The following is a 21,864-nucleotide window of genomic DNA, read 5'->3' on the forward strand; positions in this document are numbered from 1 at the left end:
TATTTTCCATTCAAATAGCCTAAGTAATGCTTTCAGATAAATCACTTCTGAGCAGAGTGCAACTAGAGCAGGCTGCAGCTCCTGGAAATTGACTTCTTGTCTACAAGCAAAACTACTGAAGCTTATCCTCACACCAGAACCTGCTGATCGTCTTTTTTTGTGTGCAAAGTGCCTCCACAAGACAGAGAACTTACCAGAAGTGTGAAAAAATGTCTTTCATCTGGAACAGAAGGCCCGCGGGATGAACCAGCAGCTGCCTTACCCAAACTAAAAGTTACCACTTCTTTCACACCAGCTGCCTGCTCTGCGCAGAACATGGTGTTTCTCATCAGGTTTGAATGCAAACTCTCGCAGAGGCATATGGCACTTGGCATGGTCTCATATGAAGGAAAGGTACTTAGAAGTACGCGAATCGAGTTTTGTTACGCAGCATTTGGATCTTCCCTCTTACAACTTCTGCAAGTTGATAAGGTTACATTTTCCTTCTTAATAATGTGACAGCTTGAGAATACGTTTCAGAAACTCTGTGGCTGCTGAGACCAGGCATAGGTTCACCTGTATTTTTAAGAAATCCTGCAAAACTTGTTGGGGCTCTGCCAATTTCAGCCTGTCAGCAGCAGTGGGGGTATTAGTAGTTCCCTTCGTAAACCTGGAATTGGGAAATGGCGCACCTCTCCGTGTTCCAGTGGCCAGCAAACCCTCAGCCCTTGGGTGGCTGTCACCCCCACCTGCCAGCGGCCCCAGGGCTGGTGGGTGCCAGGCTGGTGGCGGGGACAGCAGCAGGGTGCCTGGAGGGGCTGCTAGAAACACTGTGCCTGAGTGAGCAGCGGCAAAGGGGAAAAGCGAGGGCAGAAACGGGGCTCGGGGAGCTTTGGGGTGTGAGGCGAGGCCCGGGCACAGCAGGCGGCAGGTGCCTGCCAGGCGTGCCCGGTCAGCCCCGGGGGGGGAGGCGGCTGGCGCCGTGCGGCAAGCTTTTGGCCAGCGGGCGGGGAGGAGGGGGCCGAGGAGGGGCCTGGCAGCGCTCGGTGCCGCCACGGTCACGCCCTCGCCGCCGCCTCCCGTGCCAGCTGCAGCCAGGACCGGTGTGGGGAGGTTCGCCGAGGCGGAGGGTCTGGGGCGGGGGGCTCGCAGGGCTCACCCCGTGCGGGGGCGGTGCGGAAGGAGGAGCGCGGGCACCTGCGGCTGCCGCCCCCCGCACGGACACACGGACGCGCGTGCGCAGACGCCGCCGTCCCCCCCGTCGGTGCCCGGCGCTGATCCCGGCGGCGGCGGCTGCGCCGGTTCCCGCACGTCCCGGCGGCCCGACGCGCCCGCCCCGCTGCGCTCTTGGGCAGCGGCCTCGGGGGAGGCCGGCATGGCGGAGAGCCCGGGGCGGCCCGGCGCCCCGCCGCCGGAGGGGAGCGACATCCCGCGGGAGGGAGGCGATGAGGAAGCGGCGGCTGGGGGGGAGCCGCAGCCCGGGGCGTCCCCTGAGGGGGCGGCGGAGCCTCCGGACGGGCCCCCCGCCGGCGAGGCGCCGCGGCTGAGCGGGGAGTCGGCGGCTGTGCAGGAGCCGTCCGCTGCGGCGGTGCCCCCCGGGGCCGGCGGCGGGACGGGGGGCGGCGCACCCGAGGGGGCGGCGGAGACCCCGGGCGGGCCCGGAGCGGAGCGGCAGGCACCGGCGGGGGCTGAGCAGCGAGAGCTCCGCGGGGGCAGCCCGGGGGCCGAGTGTCTGCCAGGAGGGCAACTGGTGGCAGCGGCCGCGGGGGTAAACGCAGCCGAGGGCTCCGCAGTGGCGAGGGCAGACCCCGAGGACGTGGCGGTGGCCCCAACGGGGACGGAGCCCAAGGAAGCAGCCCCGGCGGGGACAGACTCCGAGGACGCGGCCGTGGCCCCGACGGGAACGGAGCCGGCGCCGGCGGGGCCAGACCCCGAGGAGGCAGTGAGGGAGGCAGCTCCTACGAAGATAGACAGAGAGGAGGCAGGGACAGACCCCGAAGAGGCAGTGAGGGAGGAAGCCCCGGCGGGGTCAGACCTTGAAGAGGCTGCGGCGGCAGCCCCAGAGGGGAGAGACCCCGAGGAGGCGCTAAGGCAGGTGGTCCCAGAGGGGAGAGACCCCGAGGAGGCTGCGGCGACAGCTCTGTCGGGGAAGGAACCCGAAGAGGCGCTAAGGCAGGCAGCCCCAGAGGGGAGAAACCCCGAAGAGGCTGCGGGGACAGCTCCGTCGGGGAGAGACCCTGAAGAGGCGCAAAGGCAGGCGGGCCCAGAGGAGAGAGACCCCGCGGAGGCTGCGGCGAGAGCCCCGGCGGGGACAATCCCCGAAGATGCAGTGTGGGAGGCAGCCCCGGCGGGGACAGTCCCCGAAGATGCAGTGTGGGAGGCAGCCCCGGCGGGGACAGTCCCCGAAGATGCAGTGTGGGAGGCAGCCCCGGCGGGGACAGTCCCCGAAGATGCAGTGTGGGAGGCAGCCCCGGCGGGGACAGTCCCCGAAGATGCAGTGTGGGAGGCAGCCCCGGCGGGGACAGTCCCCGAGGAGGTGGCGGCCCCGTCGGGGAGCGAAGCGGCTCCCGAGAGCTGCGGGGAAGCAGAGGTGGCGTTGCCGCCCGGAGGGGAGGCCGACGGCGGACGCCGGTCGCCGGACGGTCCCGACGGCGAGGACGGAGCGGAGGCGGCGGAGCGGGGAGACGCTGCCCCGGCGGGGGCAGGAGCGGGGGGCGCGGCCCCGGGGGCAGGGGAAGGCGGCGCGGCGGCGGAGGGGCAGCGCGGCGGGTCCCCGGGCCCCGAGGGCGGCGAGTGGGACGCGGCAGGTCGGAGCCTGAACGGCGTGCGGGGCCGGGCAGAGGACGAGGAGGACGAAACGGGCTCGCCGGCCGCCGTGGAGGAGGAAGAGGAGGACGAGGAGAAGCAGGAACACGACATCTCCCTCTTCGTCAAGGTAGGGTGTGAGCGGCTGCTGGGGAAACCTGGGTTCGCGACCCTCCCTTCCTCCAGGAGCCCCGTGCAGCTCATGTGATGAGTGGCATTTAAATGTGGCAGGCAAAGCTGATTTCGTTATTAATGCCCCAAATAAACTTGCCTCTTGCTCCTCACTCCTTCAGCAGGCAGCAGGCAGGAGGGGACAGGGCTCCCCGTGCGCTGGGTGAAGGCCAGCGCTGCCTGTCCCCTCGGCCCTGGGGCTGGTGGTGCTGCTGGACCCCGAGAAGCACACACCTGACCTGCAGGGTGGTCTCCCCCATAGTTTCCCCTCATGGATTCTGTGCTGGGTTGCTTGAGGTTTCTCTAGGTTTAAATGGGAAGGGTGTGCAGGGATCTATCTCTGTTTCTGTCGTCTCAGGAGCAATTTCTGCTTGTGTTCTCCTCACCGTGGGCCTGGGGCAGGGGTGGGGATGTACTCGGCAGCATCTGTTTGGAATCGCTAGCTGTGACTTGTTCTTGCTTCATTCTGAAGATTTTAAAATCCCTTGAGAACACCTTATGCCACTATGGTCAACACTTAGATAATTGCCCCAAAATTTGGCAAGGCTGGATTCAAAGAATCAGTAAATTGCCCAGCAGTGTAGCATCCCTTGTACTTGTCCGCTTTGTATATGTTTGGGCAGGGAAGAGTTAGGTTACAAAGAAATGGATGAAAAAGAGAAAAATTGTAATGGTCTTAAAACTAGTTTCTGGTATTTTATGGTATAGAGCTTTAGGGCTTTTCTAGCTTGTGCCTGGAATTCCACCAAAATCAGTGGAACTTGGCATGGAAACAGCATCAGTCCACAGAGATGAAATACCAGATGTGAAATTTCTGTGCATATAAACCATCCTAAGGTGTTTTCTTCCCTCTTTGACCTTGCTGGACTAAGTAAGTATGGAGCGCGGTGGGATATTTTTTTCAGACTAGGCCTAAAATTAGGGAACTAAAACAGGGAAGCAGAAGGCATTTGGGACCTTCTCCACTACAGGCAATAACTCCCGTGCACATACTGTATCTCCTGAGCTGACTGAGGCTGCTTCTGTAGCAGCCAGAAATAACCGGGAAAGAAAAAATTATTGGCAACCTTCTGGGTGAGAGGGCTTTGGGCCGAAGCAGTGTTCATACCTTGGTTTATCCCATGTCAGCACACACTCCTTTTTTTCAAGGCTGAGCCTCCTTTGAACTATTGTTATGTAGGAAAGGCTGAGGAATGCGCTGAGGCTTATACATAGCAGTGTTGGACACACTGCATAGTGTCATACTGGAAAGATGAATGATAACGGCTGATGTTGGTGAATGTGCCCCAGTTGCTCCCCTTAGCATGCAAGCTGGGATGTATTCAGTGGTCCAAAAGCAACTCTGTATGTCAGGTTGGTGTATGGCAGCGAGATGGTAAGACTGAAGCCAAAATGTGATTTTGTGTCGAACAGCAGGACCTATAACTTGAGCCTGGCAGAAGTGATACACTGACATTCTGGCTCACAGATCAACAGCCCCTCTTTGCAGAGACACTTTTGTAACTTCTTAAATTCTTGTTTTATGCTCTTATATCCATCAGGGAATGCTGGAGAGTGGCAGAGGCTAAAGTCATAAAGGCTACATGTGCATTATTGCACTTCAGTGCATGCTTTATGGAAGAACAACGTGGCCAGAATTAGAGAGCAGCCTATAACAACAGCATCTGTTGTGACTGTGTAGTCTTCAAATATTAGGATTAAGCATGGGTTTTGAAAATATTTGTGAATTATTAAAGGCAGAAGAAGGAGCATTTTTATGATCAACTTAGCATTAGTAACTGAAGAATGCCTAGAAAATAATACAGCTGCTTTTCTAATGATTTTATTGGAGAAGTTTTACAAGGCTTGAATATTTTACCTCACCTAGAACTAGTTTTTCTTTAGTTGAGATCAGATTAGTGTTATAGTTTGAGATTGGCATGAGTTTCTCCAGTTTAATGGTAGAAAAAAAATGCCTACTGGAGAGCTCAGCATTCCCATATCCACCAAAATGTGCCAGGGCCGCCGTGCTGGGAAATGAGGAGCACTTCTCTTTCCTCGTGTCAGCAGAGTTCATGTTCATGCTGCTTTTGCTGTTGCCTCAAGACGCACTTGCCATCTTTCTACCCTTCTCTTGGCAAAAGGGAAGGCGACAGAAGGAGAATGGAAGTTCTCTGTGGTGGCTTAAAGTAGGTTTTAGGAGCGCATACATAATGCAGTGCTTAAATAGCTGCTGATGTATTTTGATGGGGAAAAAGAGGGAGAGCAGTTTCCAGTGTGGGACAGCATGAACTCTGGCATTTGGGGACTGTTGAATGTTTGTATCAGACCATAGCATGTGGTCCACAGATTTGGTGCTCTTTCCTGAGAAATGACTAAAACTTGAGGGTTAAGGAAGTGAGATGATCCACGCTGAATGCAAACACTTTTTTGCAGCCTGAAACACTTCCCTTCAAATGGATGTTTCTAATGCATGTGACCATGCCTCTTGTGCTCCATTATATCACTACTCTGTACCTGCCTGTTAGCTCTAACGTGCTTTTGAGATGTTGACACTCACCTCTACTTTGCAAGTGCCACTGACCTCTTTCACCCATCTGCTGCATTTCTCAGCAAGCATCTTGTGTGCTTTCTCCCATGCAGCTGGGGACTTCCTTGTAAATATATTATCCATCAGCTCCCTGACCTTCTTCAAACCACTGTTTAAGACTCTGCCCTTCTACAGTGCCACTACAAACTGGGGAGTGATTAGGCTGTTTTAAATACTGATATTGTTGTCTGTCCTGTTCCTAACTTCTTTTTGTGCCTATTTCTGTTCATTTCAGCTGCCTGTTGATTTCTGGCATATTTGTAAGTGGGCAAGGTGGGGATTGTCTACCAGTTTTCTGTGCCTGGATGCACAGTGCTAGAGACAGGAGGGCTGTGCCATGATTTGATAGCACAATACATATACGGAGAAATGTTAAAGTCCCATAGTAGGAGAAAACTCACAAGAATACAGTGATAGTGATTGAATGATCCTCACAGTTTCCATGCTAAAGGTGCTTGGTAGTCTTTCAGTAATAATGTTTCAAGAATAACAAACAGGAGGATCATCATCAGAAAGAAACTTTTCAGATACAGCTTGTTTTTAGAGGGTTTGTTAGTTTTGGTTTTGGGGTTTTTTTTTCTCTCTTCTGCTTCCTGCTGCTTTGCATTGGTTCATTTATTTCTGCATATATGTATTTGAATGTTGCAAATACCCTGTCGCCTTGTGCCTCCCACTGTGAGGTGGGTGGCAAAGTTCCTGGTAGCTCCACAAGCACGAATACCAGCAGTTGTTCTTCTAAGCTGATTTGGGTTGCTATGCCAAAGTGCTATGTGGTTTGAACTCAAAGACACCCAGGATCCAATGTTGAGACCTCATGCTATCTGAGATACTCTAGCACTTAGCAGGGTAAGCAGCATCTGTAGGAGATAATGTCCTTCTGGATCAGCAGCTCGATATCAGATGGACTACACTAAGACGGTTGTTTGAGCAACTGAACTTAATGAAGCTGAACTACGTAAGACTCCTTGGCTATAAAAGCGAGACCATATCAGAATTGCTTTGAGGGTTTCACTAGGTAGTTGCTTGATTTCCATTTTCCCATGAAACAACATCTGTCATATATTTCCTTTAGATAGTAATACTTGATATTTTTGGTGTTTCAAAGTCAGATGTTTGCAAAGGTCATCCAGATATGCTTTCCAGTTGGTCTTTGGTAATTCACTTAAGCATATCTGGCACCTTGGGTAGGACACTGTGTGGATGTTGAAGTTTGGTAGCTGGTTTTCTAAGGTCAGTGGTATATGTGTGCTTTTTTTCCCTCCCTCTTCTGTAGCAAAAGCCCTTTATTTGTCAGAGAATTTCTGTAAATGTCATAGATTTATCCTACCATTTGAATATAGTGGTACTTTCACTAAACTTCTTTGGTTAATGTTAAGCAATTCAAACATTTATGTAGGACTTAAGAGTTCATTTCTAAATTCAAAATAAAACCTCCAAGGTTACATACCAATGAATGTAAAATTTTCTTACAGATAGGAAACTTAAACACCAGAATTGCAACTGCAGATTTCATCATTCTAAAGATTTCTAGGGACAGTGATTTATCTGTAAGTGCTGAACACAGCCAACACAAGGCCTTCTCTGAAATCGCTCATCTTGCAAAACATTTCTTGCTTAGTTTCTGGGTTAAATGGTATATAGTAAAAGCTGACCATGAGCTTAAGATAATAGATTTTATCCAATGAAAAGTAATGGGCTTTGTTCAGTTTTGTGACATTCTTGGTTTCTAAATCAAAGTAATTTATCTTCATTCAGAGAGCTATTTTATCCCTACCAGAGACCAAGGTTACTTTACTGAAACAGAATTTCCTTGCAGCGTTCCTGAGATGTGTTTGACTGACTTGACGTACTTAGAGCTGTGCTGAATTATCAAAGTGCCAATAAATGAGAAAAAAAAAAAGCCTCGCTGTGAGTAGAGACATAGGAACAACAAGTGTTTGCAGCTGTGCCTCCAAACACCGCAGTTAGTGTATCCAACTTAAATGGTAATGGGTGCTTCATACTAGAGCACAGAAAAGAATCTTCTTTTCCATTATGTGATGGGCCTGTGGTTTATATATAACTTTAATTTGAAGTATAAACTGAACTTCTGGGCTTTGAATGTTGTTGGTAAGAAGCCCATGGGCAGCAGGAGCTCAGATCCCTGGAAAAAACCTCCTAGACTGTATGCCCGTTCAGTGGTCTCTGTGCTGTACCTGATGCCTGATGAAAACATTTACAGTATAATCACTGAGTAGGTATTTCTGCTTAAGATCTTGATTTTTGCTCATCGGTGCAATCAGTCTGTAAATCAGTTAGATGGGTATAGTTTGTAAGTAGAATAGCTGACATCCTGTATCAAAATGCAAGTAGGTGTTTACTGTCATTTTTTAGTGTAGACTCACTGTAGGAGCCCAGTATTTATATGATGTCAGGAAAGTGAAAGTAAAGATTTTTATGTGTGGAGTTACACTACTGGCGTATTTGTGGATTAAAAGAGGTTGAGGAGAGGTTTAGTTACTGGATATTTATCCAGACAAAGGGAACTACCCAGAGCTTGGCAAAGGTGAGCACACTGGATTTGCGTGATGCTACAGAGGGACAAATTGTCATGAAATGGGCAAGCGAGCATTTGGTATGGTTTGGGCAATGGTAGAAGACAGCTTTTCTTTCCCCCTGTCTTAACCAGTGCTGCTGCATTTTGCTTTCTGTCAAAACCATGCCTTATTTCCCCTCAGAAACACGTCTGCTCCTTTCTCCTCGCTGTCTGAACTCTACTTCATGTACCTTCTTCAGAAAGTAGGACTTTTTCTCAGGTGCCACACTGCTGCCATTAAAATCCCATCATGTTTTTAATACGTTGTTTCCCTCCACCGTCCTTTCGGGTATTTTGTTTTACAGTTGGCTATGAGACCAATTGGCTTTTATAATTGAGTCGTCATGAAAGTTACCCCAGAACAGGGGAAAACTCATTCAGGAGAAAGCCCCTCCCCTGGAGTAGAGCATGGGCACTGCGTAGACTGGTTCTGCTGAAACCAGAATCAAACTGGAGCTGGTCAGGACTGAGCTTTGTGGGGCTGCCCAGCAAAACCAGCATAGCCCCGCTTTTCTGGCTGCTGGTTAATTAGCTGTTTGTATGGTGATGATTTTGACTCTTTGACTACATTCAGCTGTACAAAAAGTAGTGAATCAGCAGAGGTGTGTTTGTTCAAAGACATTTTGGGGTTCTGTTTCCAAGAGCATTGTACAAAGCAGGAAGCTGGCTCCTTTCCCATGGGTATTTGCCCTTTCTCAGCTACTTTTTTTCATCTGGAATATGGTAATTTCAGGTTCCCTAATGCAGCTTAAGAGGAACTAGCATTACAAATTCTTTTCATAACTCTTCAGGTTATTGTGCATGTTGGGTGCACCTGCAGCAGTTTTTCTGGAGGCTGAGTACTCTTCCAGCAGTCTTCAATAAAACTGTCCTTGGGAGACTTTAGTTTGAAAGGCAATGATGCCAATCTTTTTCCTGAAAGAGCTATGCAAATTTTTTGAATGTGCAATCCTATTCATTTTTACTTCTCACTTTTTTTACTCTTTACTGGCTTTCCTTTCTGGCCATTCAGGTTGTCACCTTTTTAGAGCTTAGACTGCTAAAAAACCCACAAGGATCCTTTGAGCTGCTGATTAAAGAATAGCTTTGAAAACAACACCAGAATTAGTTTTGCTGCTTTGCTCCTGGAGAGGTGCTTGACAGAGCAGTAGTGTACTCTTTTTATGCCAGTGTTGGTTCTGACAACTGACAGGCCAAGTCTTGTTCCAGAAAGATGCAAACCAATAGTAATCAGCAATATAGAGTTGCCCTTTTTTTAATATAATCTAGTCATAATTCTTGAAGTAATCTTTTTGTCCATACTTTGGAAGTCTTAAAACTGCATGTGCACATAGTATTGTACGAGCCTTAAGCATCTATCTATTCTCAGTGTGGCTGCAGATCTCTGCAGTTTGCAGGCTAGTTTTAGGCAAAAAAAGTGTTGAAGTAAAGTAAATGCCTTCAAAGGTACATTCCTAGACCTTTTCCTATTTTTTATTTCTTCTCAGCTCACTGCTTCAGTAAAGCACCTCACCATGTGTTTTACTTTAAGCACAGGCTTAAACTCACGTGCTATTTAAGCCCTTCGCTAAACAGGGGACACTTTCCTGCTTCAGTCCCAGGACACAGCTTGGATTTCCTGCTGGCTGAAATGAGCAGGAACTTCTGATGAGATCAGCCTGCTGCCCAAATTCAGCCGTACTGCCTCTGCCCCTTGAGTTTTGTCTTCATTAAAAAGCTGATCTTACCTGTGATCATCGCAGGCCAGGGTAAAGGATGGAAGTTTTCCTTGTCTGCTTTCTGCCTTCGGTCCCTGCTTGTCTGAAGTGAACCTTCGTTTCATAAGTCCTGTTGGGAGAGATGCAGCCTTCTTCAGAAATGTGGATAATTGCTGCATGAAGTGATTATCATGCAGCTGTGCTGGGAATTTGCGTGCTGTCTGTTTCATTTGGGGCTTGATTCATGTTTGTATATAGATGAATAACAAACCAGTCTATAGGACTCACGGCGTTCACAGATACAAAACATTGGAGTGTGGTGAATGATTTTCTGGATGAGGGGAGGAAAGGGATTTGGCCAATTAGTTGAAAAGCATAACTATATTAAAATTACATTATTAATAAATTCAGATGAAATTTTGCAAATGGTCTTCATTAAATAAAACTTAAGAGCTTTTTTTGAGGAAATATCACCTGTCAGTGTTAGGTCTAGATTCATTCACAAATATTTTTTTAGGCACGGTTGCCAAAATGGAGGAGGCAGTAGCAGTTGTATTGTTAGCCCTGTACTTAGGGCAGTGGTGTGGGATGCAAGCAATTGAGGTTGAGATGTTACCTGGACCATAAGCGGAGGATTAGTGTGCATCTCTCTCCCAAGCCAGTTGCTCAGACGCAGAGTTACAGAATTATTCCTGCTCTCTCTTTGACACTATTGACATATAATAATTACTTGCAAAGTGAGACAACATCAGAAAGATGAAATCCAAGGAGCCAGGAATATCCGGCAACCTTATGGTTAGGCAAGGTATTTGCTGTTATTTCCTATTGTAGCAGTATGTAGATTTTAAATGGTATTCAGTGGCCTCTGGTTCCCATGGATTTTGGGATCACTTGTGGAGTAAGTGTGCTTTGAGAAACCAAAATGTTGTAGGTATTAAAAAGATGAAAAGGTGATGTGTCCCCTTCCCAGCATGGGTATAACAAATTATGCCCAGTCCTCATGAGAATCTGAGTTTTGGTTTTAATAACACCCCTAAGAGTAAACCATTTTTTTGTTGATTAAAAAAAGTCTTAATTGTATTTATTAGATAGCTTTACTATTGAACCAACTTTTTCTTCCATGTCTTCTTCCATTTGAAATCAGTTCTCTCCAGCACTTTGCTGCCCTGTTCACGGGAAGAGGATTAGGCAATTTTGTGATCACTCCGCTTACACAAACAATTCTGTCTTTTGAGGCTCTTTACTTTGACAGGTACCAGCCAGGGTTAGCCATCCCAGAGACTCTGCATTTCAGCCTTTCTTATAGTTTCGTATAGATCCATGCAAAATTATATTTATGGCTCTTTTGTAGAAATTTGTTTAAATATTGTGAAGCAGAAGTGATAATGGAAATTATTATTATGACTGCATTTTTTAGGGTGCATATCTGTGGTGAAGTCACTTTGAATTGGTGGTATCTGTATACTTTTTAGCAAGAGACAGAGCCCTCTTCTTCAGAGGTAGTAAAGGGAGTAAGGTGAAATATAATGAAATATTATACATATCTTATGGAAAGGGAAGTGAAGCATAGAGACTTACTCCTGTGCTGCTGCTGACTGTACTCTCTTGTGTCTCCCCAAAAAACACCTACTGCTTTAAAAGTAAGAAATTGCATGTTCCTCGGACTTTGCCCAAAGAACATAAGTAAATGCCATGTGAAGGTTACTGATTATTTTCTCACTCAGATAATAAAATGTCACGCTGTGATAAGGACTTGTATGCATTTCCATTTGCAATGTCTGATTATTTACTGATAAAAGCCTGAAAAAGTTGAGTGACTCCATTCCAGTTGCTTTCAATAACACCCGCCTTGTCAGCACTAAAAGAAAGTGTTTTAATTCCTTCGTAAAAATATTTAGCTTCTCAAAACAAACAGTGGCAGCTTGCACAGCCTGCCACCAACACTGCCGTTGGGGGTCCTCCCTGCGAAGAGCCTGGGGCTGGCGCACTGGCCGGCTGAGGGACGTGCCATGGGCAGGGAGATGGTTATTGTGAAGCCTTGCAGACTGGTGGAGGTGCAAAGGTGGTATTTCCCATCTTGGTTTTTTCTGCTTCATATGCTGAAATTTTAGCACATACATGCATATCCAAATAAACTAGAAATGTAATTGTTACAGAACAAAGTAAACTATAGTAGGACTGGAGTCACAGATGCATGCCCATCACAAATGCATGCCCTTTCCCAGGTTATTCAAATGGGGTAGTTACAGAGAAGTTAAACATTTACTCAGATTTCAGAAAAATTCTCATTTGTGTCTTGGAGAATCATTGAGATTTACCTGGCAGTCACTTTTGAAATTATTTTTGAAAACTATTACAGAACCTGAGTGTTTTGTAAAAAAAGTCAAATTTCTTTCCATAATGGTGGCAGATGAAACTTGGAACAGGATCCAGATGTACCCTAAAGACTTAAAAATTTTGGGGTCCATACTGCCTGCAAAAATGAACACGCTACCAACCCCTCAGCAAAACCATCAGCCTCCTTTTTGCCCGGAGCACCCCTAGGAGCTGGGGGTTCCCCAGGGGGATGAGACAACAGGGACAGTCCTTGTTTTGACAAATATCAATGTTATAGCTGATTGGTTTGCAGTATGATTTGTGTGGTATAGCTTTATTTAAAAATTGTATTTTAATTAGCAATACTATGTTTCTCATAGTTTCCCAAAGCCTGTAAATGGAAGTGAGGTGGTAGGGAGGGCAGGATGAAGAACAGCCTTGAATTTGAATTTGCCTTGGGAAGGGAATGAATAGACTTCAGCCCCCTCTCCGTCAATCTGACGGGGTTTTGCTGGTACTTGTGTCCAGTTTTTAACTGCTCTCTCAGGACACATCTTTGCCAGTTGCCACTGGAGCTGACAGGGTTTTTATGCGCTATTTTACCTAATAATTTGAATTATTTTCCATATGGACCAAAATATCACATACTGTTGGAGGGCGAAAAAACACACACTCATAATCTTTCACTTTCACCTCTTGATTTAAATATCAGCATTTAGAATATCATTGGCAAATTATTTTCTTAAGCCTTCAGTGACCTACTCCCTGAAGCTGCATAAAATACCTTATCTATTGGGTATTTCTTATTTATTTACTTATTCAGTTACAGCACAAATCAGGTATTTTATATATGCATGTAGGTTTTGTATTTAAGTTAAAACAGCACGGCTGTGTGTTGCAAGTTAAGTATCATATGGTGAAGTGTAAAACAGGATGTGTCATTGAAATACCAGTTAATCTGTTTTTCCCAGGCCTATAATGTGTTCGAGAATATAATGCTCTTTTGTTGAAGTAATTCCCTGTAAGAATTTAAAAAGGATATAAGATTTTTGTCTCCACGTAGAATGTTCAGCTGGCATCTTGCCATGTTATTAAATACGGATTAGAAATAGCATTGAGGTATTTAAACATAATTCTTGTAACAGGATAAATAGCTAATAGCATTTGCTTTGCTGCTTGTGCACTTGTGACCTGGTAATGTTCCCATTAACACAAACACAGACAGCACGAACTCTGGAGGCAGAATTCACAGCAGAAGGAAATTTGGTTTTTGAATTAGTTGGTGTAAGATTAAAGCCAGTGATCTGTAACTGGGCAGCATTTTCCAGCCTCTGTTTTCACCTGTGTTCAGTTAAAAGGCTCTTGGTTTTCTCAGACTTCTGGCAAGTTTTTGAAAATAATCTTGAATCTTAAAATTAAAGAATGGATAAGGATTAGAGCTGTGTATTTTTATTAATTAGCCGGCATATTTCTGCCATGTTTAACTAGATGATGGCATTCCCTCTCCTCACTTCAGGGGGAGTGGAGCAGGGGCACCTCTGCAGCCATTCCCCTTCGCCTTTGCTTGAAACCTCTTCTGAATAAACCACTTTATTTATTTTTTACAAGCAATGGAGATTTTGTCACATCTCCCATTAAAATAAAATGGTTTTAGTTTTGGAGGAATGGCCCTGAGTACTTACATTGCTTTGAAAAGTCTCATTCACTGTGTGTAATACACGTATAATTCATTATCATTGTGTACTAAAAAAGTAAACAAAAAGTGGCTGACAGTAATGCTATTTTGAGTGAGATGCAAAACAAGTATAATTCATGCAATATAACAATACCTTGTGTATGAGAATGATATTCCTAAATTGAGCAAAATTAATTTAAACCCTGCTAAATTGTAGCTAAAGTTTTTTTGCTAGACACAAGTTAATTTTCCTATTCATGTTTACATTTAATTTTCCTTGCCTTGCCTCTGTTCTCCTTACCATGCACAGTTCCTGGAAGCTTGCTTGTCACTGTCATCTAGAGTAAGCGCTGTAAAATAAGAGAGATATAAATAATAATGCATTGATAATTATGATGGGATAAAGTACTATTTGTTGACATAATCTTCCAAGCTGTTTAAGGAAAAAGGTGACGTGCCACAAAGGGTTACTATATTCATGTATTGTTGCTGGTGGCTAGGCATCTAAAAATACAGCAGAAAGGACATTTACTTTGCCTTAAAGTGTTTAGGATGTACGAAGAAAAGGCTGTGCATGATTGCCACACTTCAACCTGGAGATGGAAACCTGGGAAAATGCTGAATTTTGCCCAGCTGTCTACCAGGGCTTGCTGCCCCCCATCCCTTGGTGCCTGGCTGCAGGAGATGGGGCACGGGAAGCACCGCAGGCTACTTCCCAGGTGGGCATCCCTGCGGCTGGAGTGTGAGACAAAGATCTCCCCTTGCAGCTGAAGCAGCCCCAGGGAAACCTCTTTCTGATGCCCCCCAAATGCTGGTGTTGCCACAGGTGCATACAATTTCCCTTTCCCTCTCCCTGCAGTGCTGTGTGAGAGGATCTGCTTGTGTAAGGAGCCTCCTTCAGACAGCTCAGCTTGGGATAGCCAGGCCTTGTTACTCAAAGTATTGATTGATTATTTAAGCAAATTATTGGTGAGCTCGCGAAGCAGTGCATTCCTGGTCGCTGATTGCTTTTGCATTATTACCACATACTTATTATGCTGTGGATGGCAGGCAGCTAGATGCAGGCATCCTCTAGGTTTAATTAGTTGCCATCCCATCATGAGGAGCTACCAGTGGTTTTGCTCTGAAGCCAGGCTCAGCATGGTCCCAGGTTATGCTAAATACTGTAGCTTTATTTGAAGACCTGGTATAAATAGCTGTAAGATATCTGAGAAAATAAACCTGTAATTTTCACTTTTCCTTTGTGATTTCATTTGATTTTAGGGTATTTTTTTAAAAAGCACCTACTGACTGCCTTTAACTGCCCAGTAGAGAGCCACAGCTGTAGTTGAAAATACCTGTGACAATGTGAAGGACCTGACCCAAGGCCAGCAACAGCAGTGTGTGTAACATTGCAGAGCTGGTTTACTCTTACAAGACTGCATACACATAGAAGTGTAATCTTTAATCTCTTTAATGTATATAGGAGTGAATATAAGTAAAACCACAGCCACTGTGTGTTACAAGACATCACACACTAATTTTCACCTGCGCTCTCTTGTGTTTTGTTCGCTTTACAGAATTATCATTTAATGGTTCATTTATTTATAATCTTTGCCAGAACTGGAAGGGCAGGGTGCAGGCAGACCCACTGCTTGGTAGAAGTACTGGGCAGACTGTGATACTGAAATCAAAAGTAAGTGGGTATTTCATCTAAGTAACAGGAGTGAGCTTGGGCCTTTTGTTTTTCATTATTTATAAAGTAACTGAACAAAGGTAAAAAGTTTATTACCACAAAGTTGCTTCTTAATGAAGGAAAACTTCTTCCTATGCATCAAAAGCATTTAATTACTTACTAAGTAATTAATTTCAGCAATAATTACTTACCCAGCAGACCATGAGTAAGTAAATAATACGGTGAAAGTTAGAATAAAGGAGGCTTTCTCTCCTCTGAAATGGCTGCTGGCATGTAGGGGAGGGAGAGACCTGAAACCGGAGGAAATTACAGCTTCAGACTACTTTTCCTTTCTGTCATCTAGAGAGGATTAGAATTTCCAGATGTATATAACCCCTTTAAGCTGTGGCCACTGCTCACTACATAAAAACAGGGTCAAGGGAAATATCCCATAAAGAAACTCCAACACACTATTAATCCCTCAACATGAACTGAGGACTAAGAGCATTCAAAGAACCATTTCTAGCGAAGATCCTTACTGAGTATATGAATTATATATGAATGAAATGAAACAAAGTAATCATAGTAAGTTAATGCAAAGACTGCATGAAAGAAAGTATAGTATCATTTCAGAAACCTAACAGAATGAGAAAAGCCTTAATAATGAAATTGTTAGAAAGATGTTATGAAATGCTAATAGGTGGCCGGGTCAGGAGACCTAAATCTTGCCCAAGCTTCAGATATTAAAATGTGAGGTAGCAAGGGTTTCATTATTTCTGCAGGTAGGAGCTCAGCCTGAACCCACATTCAGTGCTAGAAGAGCCCTAAATTGTCATCCTGTTCGCAGGTAGACTCAACCTTTAGCCTACTTTTTATAATCCGTGGTCACACAAAAACCAGTTTAATGGTGTTCTGTGGTCAGTTGAAACTGTGCAGGTGAGAAGTTAATTCCTTTCACTGCCTTGCACCTACACTCATTTCCCTTAATTCTCCTTCCCTTGGCATCTCTTTTTGGCCTAACTTTGGCCTAGCTAAAAGCAGCTTTTTATAAAAAGACTTCCAAAAATCCTTTGGCGTTCCCACATCCCCACTAATGGCCTACATATATGTTTTCCGTGGGTTGTTTAGGTTAGGAGCAGTCTTCTCATTCTGTATGTGTACACTACTTACTTTTTAGTGCCTAGATGCTACTAGAAAGGTCTACATTTCCCTGTCTCTGTGAGGAAAAAAAGAGAGCTGGGCTAAGAAATCCTCCTGCCTGAGGATCCTAGGCACGCCTTTTCCATACATCTATATTTGCATCGATATGGCAGCTGCTCTGTGCCCTGGAGCTCGACACCCTAAGATATCGTCTGTGTAGCCAGTTTTGTGGATGGATGGGTGTTAACATCTGATGGGTACCAACAACTGCTGGGGGGTTTCAGCAGTTGGTCTGGCTTTTAGTCAAGAGGATTGACTCTGCATGCTGTGCCCCAGCAGCAGCCACCCCCAAGCACCAGAGCAGCCTCCTGGTGTCTGGCCCAGGCAATTAGCAACTTAGACCTGTCTGAAAGTTACCACTCCTCATCACCAATCTTTTGGTGGCTTGTAATCTTCCAAGTATCCTCATCTTTGAATCATCTCACCCTTTGATGGTATTGCTTTTACAGGTAGGAGACTTTTGCCCTGTCCATTGCTGCCGTTGTTCTGCTAGATGGCATTCTGGTACCATTACGCCTGTACCTTCTTTTGATTATCCGCAATCAGGCCAGGTGGTGGCGGAGATACCTCCTGTACTGGGTTAGGCCTGAGCTGCTTGGATGTCCTCGCTGTCCAAGAGGATGCTGCTGCTGTAGCCATCCTGGGTTGCATTTGGATCCTGTAGCTGCCTCAAGACTTGTGTCCCATTGCAGCTCAGCCTCTGTTGCCTTTTGCCAGTGCTGTGTGAGGCTGCTGGGCTGAGGAGAGTGCTTTTTCAGTTGCCATCCCCAGGATCCATGCGTTGCTCCTTGTATTCTATAAGTTGGGCAGTTGTACCTGACCAGTGGATGAATGCTGGCCCATAGTAGCATGTGTCCATCCCTAGTTTTAAGTATCCATCAAACATAAAGTGTCAGCAGTTAGATTTGCAGTGAATTGCTCAAGCCACTTTAATTAAAATGCCATTTTCTGCTAACTGCTCTCCTGTTCTTCCTCAAAAGAGGATAACCACTGCCACCATTTACTTTTTGCTGTCTGGCTAATCTTAACATATGGACTCTCTTCATTGCCAGCAGCATCCTACCCTTTCTGGTGTCTGGCTGGAGCTTGCTGTCAGAGATACCATATACATAATCTATTGCCTTTTCCAAGGGATCATTCAATTATTTTAGTGTAAACTCTGTTTGGGATAGCTGCTGCTGTTTACCGAGCAGTACCTTTCCCTTCCATTGTTGCCCCAGATTTTGCTACACACATTGTCTGAAAAGGATCAAATCTCATCTTGAAACATTTTTTTTTTCCTTTTGTGCTGTCACATATGCACGTATGTATTGCTACATCTGCTAATCCTGCTGGAAACATGGTTCAAAACTTTGTGGTGTGGTGGTCAGTAGGAACCCCTCCAGCTGTCATCTAGAAATATTCACGGCCAGTTTGCACCCATTTGTTTTTGTTTCAGCATCACCCCCAACTATCAGGGGAAAAATTTTATTTGCACTGAATCTTTGCTCAGTCTTTGCTTTCCAAATTTAAATAAGAATAGATTTTCCTGCCCTCTGTTGTAAAATATGTTCCTCATTTTCATTGTCATGTTAATAGCACTTGACTGAGTTTGATTTCATCTTTCATGAAGGCGGAGGATCAGATTTTTGCAGAGAACTCTTCAGGACCATGTACAGTGTCTTGTGCTGTGGCTTGAACACAGCCCTGCCTCCATGGAAGTGCCAGCTTTGTTGTAACCTAAAACATCACCTTTTCCCTACAACTCCCTCAGGCAGTTGGGTCAGACACGCTGGGAATAATGCACTCCAGTCTGGTTTTTTTCTGCAGTTATCTCTAGCTGGTAAGTAGTCTCCAAGGGTGGGATTCAGCTCCCCTAAATTAGATGCCTCAACTCTACAGGGCTGTTTAGTGCTGTACTGGGAGAAAGCAGGGCTACCAGAGAGCATGTCATCCCAAGTGAGTGGGTGAGTGAGACTAGCAAGATCGTGGATCCTCAAGGAGTATGTCTCTCTCTCCGTGTATACATATATCTGTCTCTATTAACCAGAGACATGTTTTTTCTGGCTGACTCTATGCAAGGTGGCTTCCAGCTTCTGTGTGAAACGTAACAGTTTGTATCCATTTTTACCACTCTTCCATTGTCCCAGAACTCAGGGTTATCAGTTTGTGGGGTATTCAATCTGTTCCAAAAAGCCCTGGTGGTGCTGCCACTGTTCCTGCCTCCTGGGTTGCAGGCTCAATTTGCAGGTCTGGTTGTTATCATTAGATAATTCTCCAGCATCTTTGACTGAAACTTGTCCTTGTGTTTTACTGAAATGCCAGACAGGACCTCCAAGGCTCCCTCCTGGGCCAGTGTGCATTTTTATTTTTTTAGAGGGGGAGTAAAATAACAGGAAAGCCAGCATACCAAATCACTTCCAGCTGCCCTGGTGCTCTAGAAGACGTGCTTTTTGGTACATCACATTCTGCTCTGTTCAGAGCTGCCTCTCCCTGTAGCACATGGCATCCATTGGCGTGGATGGAGAGGGCTTCATGTTTCTGTAACAAAACCAGGTTCTTCCCTCTGGGGTAGTAGCACACCACAGTTAAACCAAGGGCACACAAATTGAGTTGTGAATTCCTCCTCCAAGTTTCCTTCCTGCAGTTCTGCCTGCACCCGTATTCAGGTTTTATGCAGCTTGCTAATCTGGGCACCTTACCATTTTTATTATGCCCTCTTCTCAAAGTGCCTCAGTTTGCAGACTGGATCATTAAGGTGTAAAGTCAAGTGGTGCTCTACTTTGTCATTGCACTTCCCTTACTGAGTGCACAGGACTTATAATGAAAGCGTGCTTTCTTCTGACAACAAAATTAAATCCACTTGAGCTACCATAATTGGCTGAATTTCAGGTTGTCATTCAAGAGGGCATTTAGTAGATACAAAACTTAATGGACACATCTTTCCATTTGCAGTTGGTGAGCCAGCTTACTTGTTTAAAAGTTACAGGCATGCCTAAATCCATTGACTGATTGTGACTTGATCGAGAGGTGGGAGAGAGTGGAAGACAACCAGAGGCCTGTGGGTCCATTTTTTGGGTGACTATCCAGATTACTAATTTTTCATGCCCTGTGTTGCAATAGATCTTACATTGGCATGGTCTCCTTTGGTTGGGTGGTCATGGGGATCCTTTCAGTCTTGCATTGTGTGGTCTCACAACTGAGACCGTACCTTGAACCACTCAAACACCTGCTTGAGGAGGGGTATATAAAATAAGAACTTGTCTATGATGTAGCTGGAGGCTGCACTTGTGGCAGTCTTTGCAGCCCTAACTTGGTCCTTCTTAGGTAGGGGGTGGTGTGTAGAGAAGAGGATCATTCCTGCTCAGGTGGAAAAGGGCCATGCTTCCTAGAGGGCGGGAGTTCAACATGGACACTCTTCTGTTTGAAGACTCAGCTACTCAACTACTAGAAACTGTTTGCATTGGAAGGAGAGCTCTCAGGGTTTGTCTCCATTTGCATTTGAGTCAGCAGGGGCAGAATTCCAGCTTCAGCGGGAAAAAGGGGACTTGCAAGTGACATCATAGGAGAGGATGGTGAAAGTCAAACCACCCCTTCATTCTTTAGAGGAAACATTTTAGTGTACTTGCTCCTTTCTTTCCCTGTGTGCTTTTTTGTCTTAGCACCTTAAAAGGAGAAAGAAGCTATTTTTAGCAGAGTGTTTCTAGTTACATTTACTGTTGTCTCCTTAACCTGAAAGCTTAATTAGGGTTTAGGATGAAAAGTGTGTTACTGAACTTGGTTGTTCAAAGTTGTAATCCTTTAAGTATGTTTGGTGTTTTCTGAACCCTGTAATACTGTACAAAATAAAAGGTAGATGTTACTAATACTTCTTAATATAAAATAAAACAAATTTTCTTTTATAACAAAAATCCTTATGTCACACTTTCAATACCAAGGTGCTTATTTTTCTCTTAAAGAGTGAAAGGTAAGGGGAAATCATTTTTTTTTTACTTGAAGGAGAGTCTTAACACAGCTTTCTCATTGAACTTAACTATTGTGGATGACACACACAGCAAGAGTCTACCCTGGCAAGTACCAAAAATACAATTTATGTGCAGGAATCACAACCACCAGAAACATTTTAAAAATTAATATTTCTGTTATTTGGCTGAGAAATTAGACAGCAGCTGGAAGCATCTGTTTTAAGGGTTGGATATTAGCGGGTAGACAGAGCTACATGACTGTTTAGAAGATTGGAAAAATAAGTGGCAAAATTTTTATTTTTCCATTAAAACGTGTTTTAAATTACAGATGCTTTATCTTAAAACTTAGCCTGGAAGTACAATTTTAGCATCTCAAGTACTCTCAAGAGTGCCATTAGCAAAAAGCAAGGCGTCTTGCTGCAGAGGTGGCTCCAAGGCAGAACCTCTCTTGGTATGTGCCAACCTCTGAGGCTGCCACTGCGCATGGAGCCAACAGCAGAAGTCAAGATTTCCATTTTAAGTCCAGTAGGTGGCATCAAAAGAGTTCTCTAAAATTCAGTGCTTGGGTGTTCGTGCACTACCCTTTAGGCCATAAAATGAACACAATGTTTAGATACAGAAAATTCCAGGTAATCTGTCTCCTCCTCGCAAAAAGCATAAGTTTGAACGTGAGCTGACCCAAATGACATGCCTGTGGTGCTTCTGTGCCTAGCACAGAACTTCATATGTTACTAAATGCATTATAGTTGCCTTCAGTGAACCAGAATGACTTGTAACTATATTTTTATTGTAATCATGACAGAAGTAATATTGCCAATTTTAGGGTTTTTCAGTGTTACAGGAATCTGCATGAATACTGTAGCAGGCATCAAGATTTCAAAACATATTTTGTATCCTCAAAGAGGAGATGCTTGTTGTTGTTTTTTAATTAAAACAATGTATCTGTCATAGCACACTAACAGAACATAGTTATGTCTAGAAAATAGACATTTTTGAGTGTAGCTACAGTCAAATCCACATGCTTCTCAGAACTGATTGCCAAGGCCGAAGGAGGTCTTTGCGCTGGTGGGAGTATGGGAATGCTGTCACACTACTTCCCTCTGTCTGCCTGCCTGTTATCTTAAAAAAATGGCTTGGACACTTCAAGGTAAACCAGAGGGCAGTGGGATTTCATCTCAGGGGTGAGGAGGAGAGGGGAGGCACTGGGAGCTCCCCTCCCCTTTCTCCTTGGCCATTGTGCAGCCAAGTTCAATGGCTAGTCCCAGCAGTGCCGTAGGGC

General features: G+C 45.2%; 1 protein-coding gene across 2 annotated transcripts in view; it reads left to right on the forward strand.

The window, feature by feature from the left end:
• Nucleotides 1-1,079: 1,079 nt before the first annotated feature.
• CLIC6 (chloride intracellular channel 6) overlaps nucleotides 1,080-21,864 on the forward strand; it is a 34,049-nt gene continuing 13,264 nt past the window's right edge. Inside the window, exons 1-2 of one of the 2 annotated variants that reach the window (XM_056329639.1) lie at nucleotides 1,080-2,317; nucleotides 2,486-2,914. In XM_056329639.1, the coding sequence (XP_056185614.1) occupies nucleotides 1,355-2,317; nucleotides 2,486-2,914 (1,392 nt within the window). In that variant the 5' untranslated portion in view covers nucleotides 1,080-1,354. Of the gene's footprint in view, nucleotides 2,915-21,864 lie in introns of both variants that reach the window. The other variant, XM_056329638.1, reaches the window with a different exon arrangement.

The sequence above is a fragment of the Falco biarmicus genome, chromosome 2 (genome assembly GCF_023638135.1).
Source record: "Falco biarmicus isolate bFalBia1 chromosome 2, bFalBia1.pri, whole genome shotgun sequence".
Lineage (NCBI taxonomy): Eukaryota > Metazoa > Chordata > Aves > Falconiformes > Falconidae > Falco > Falco biarmicus.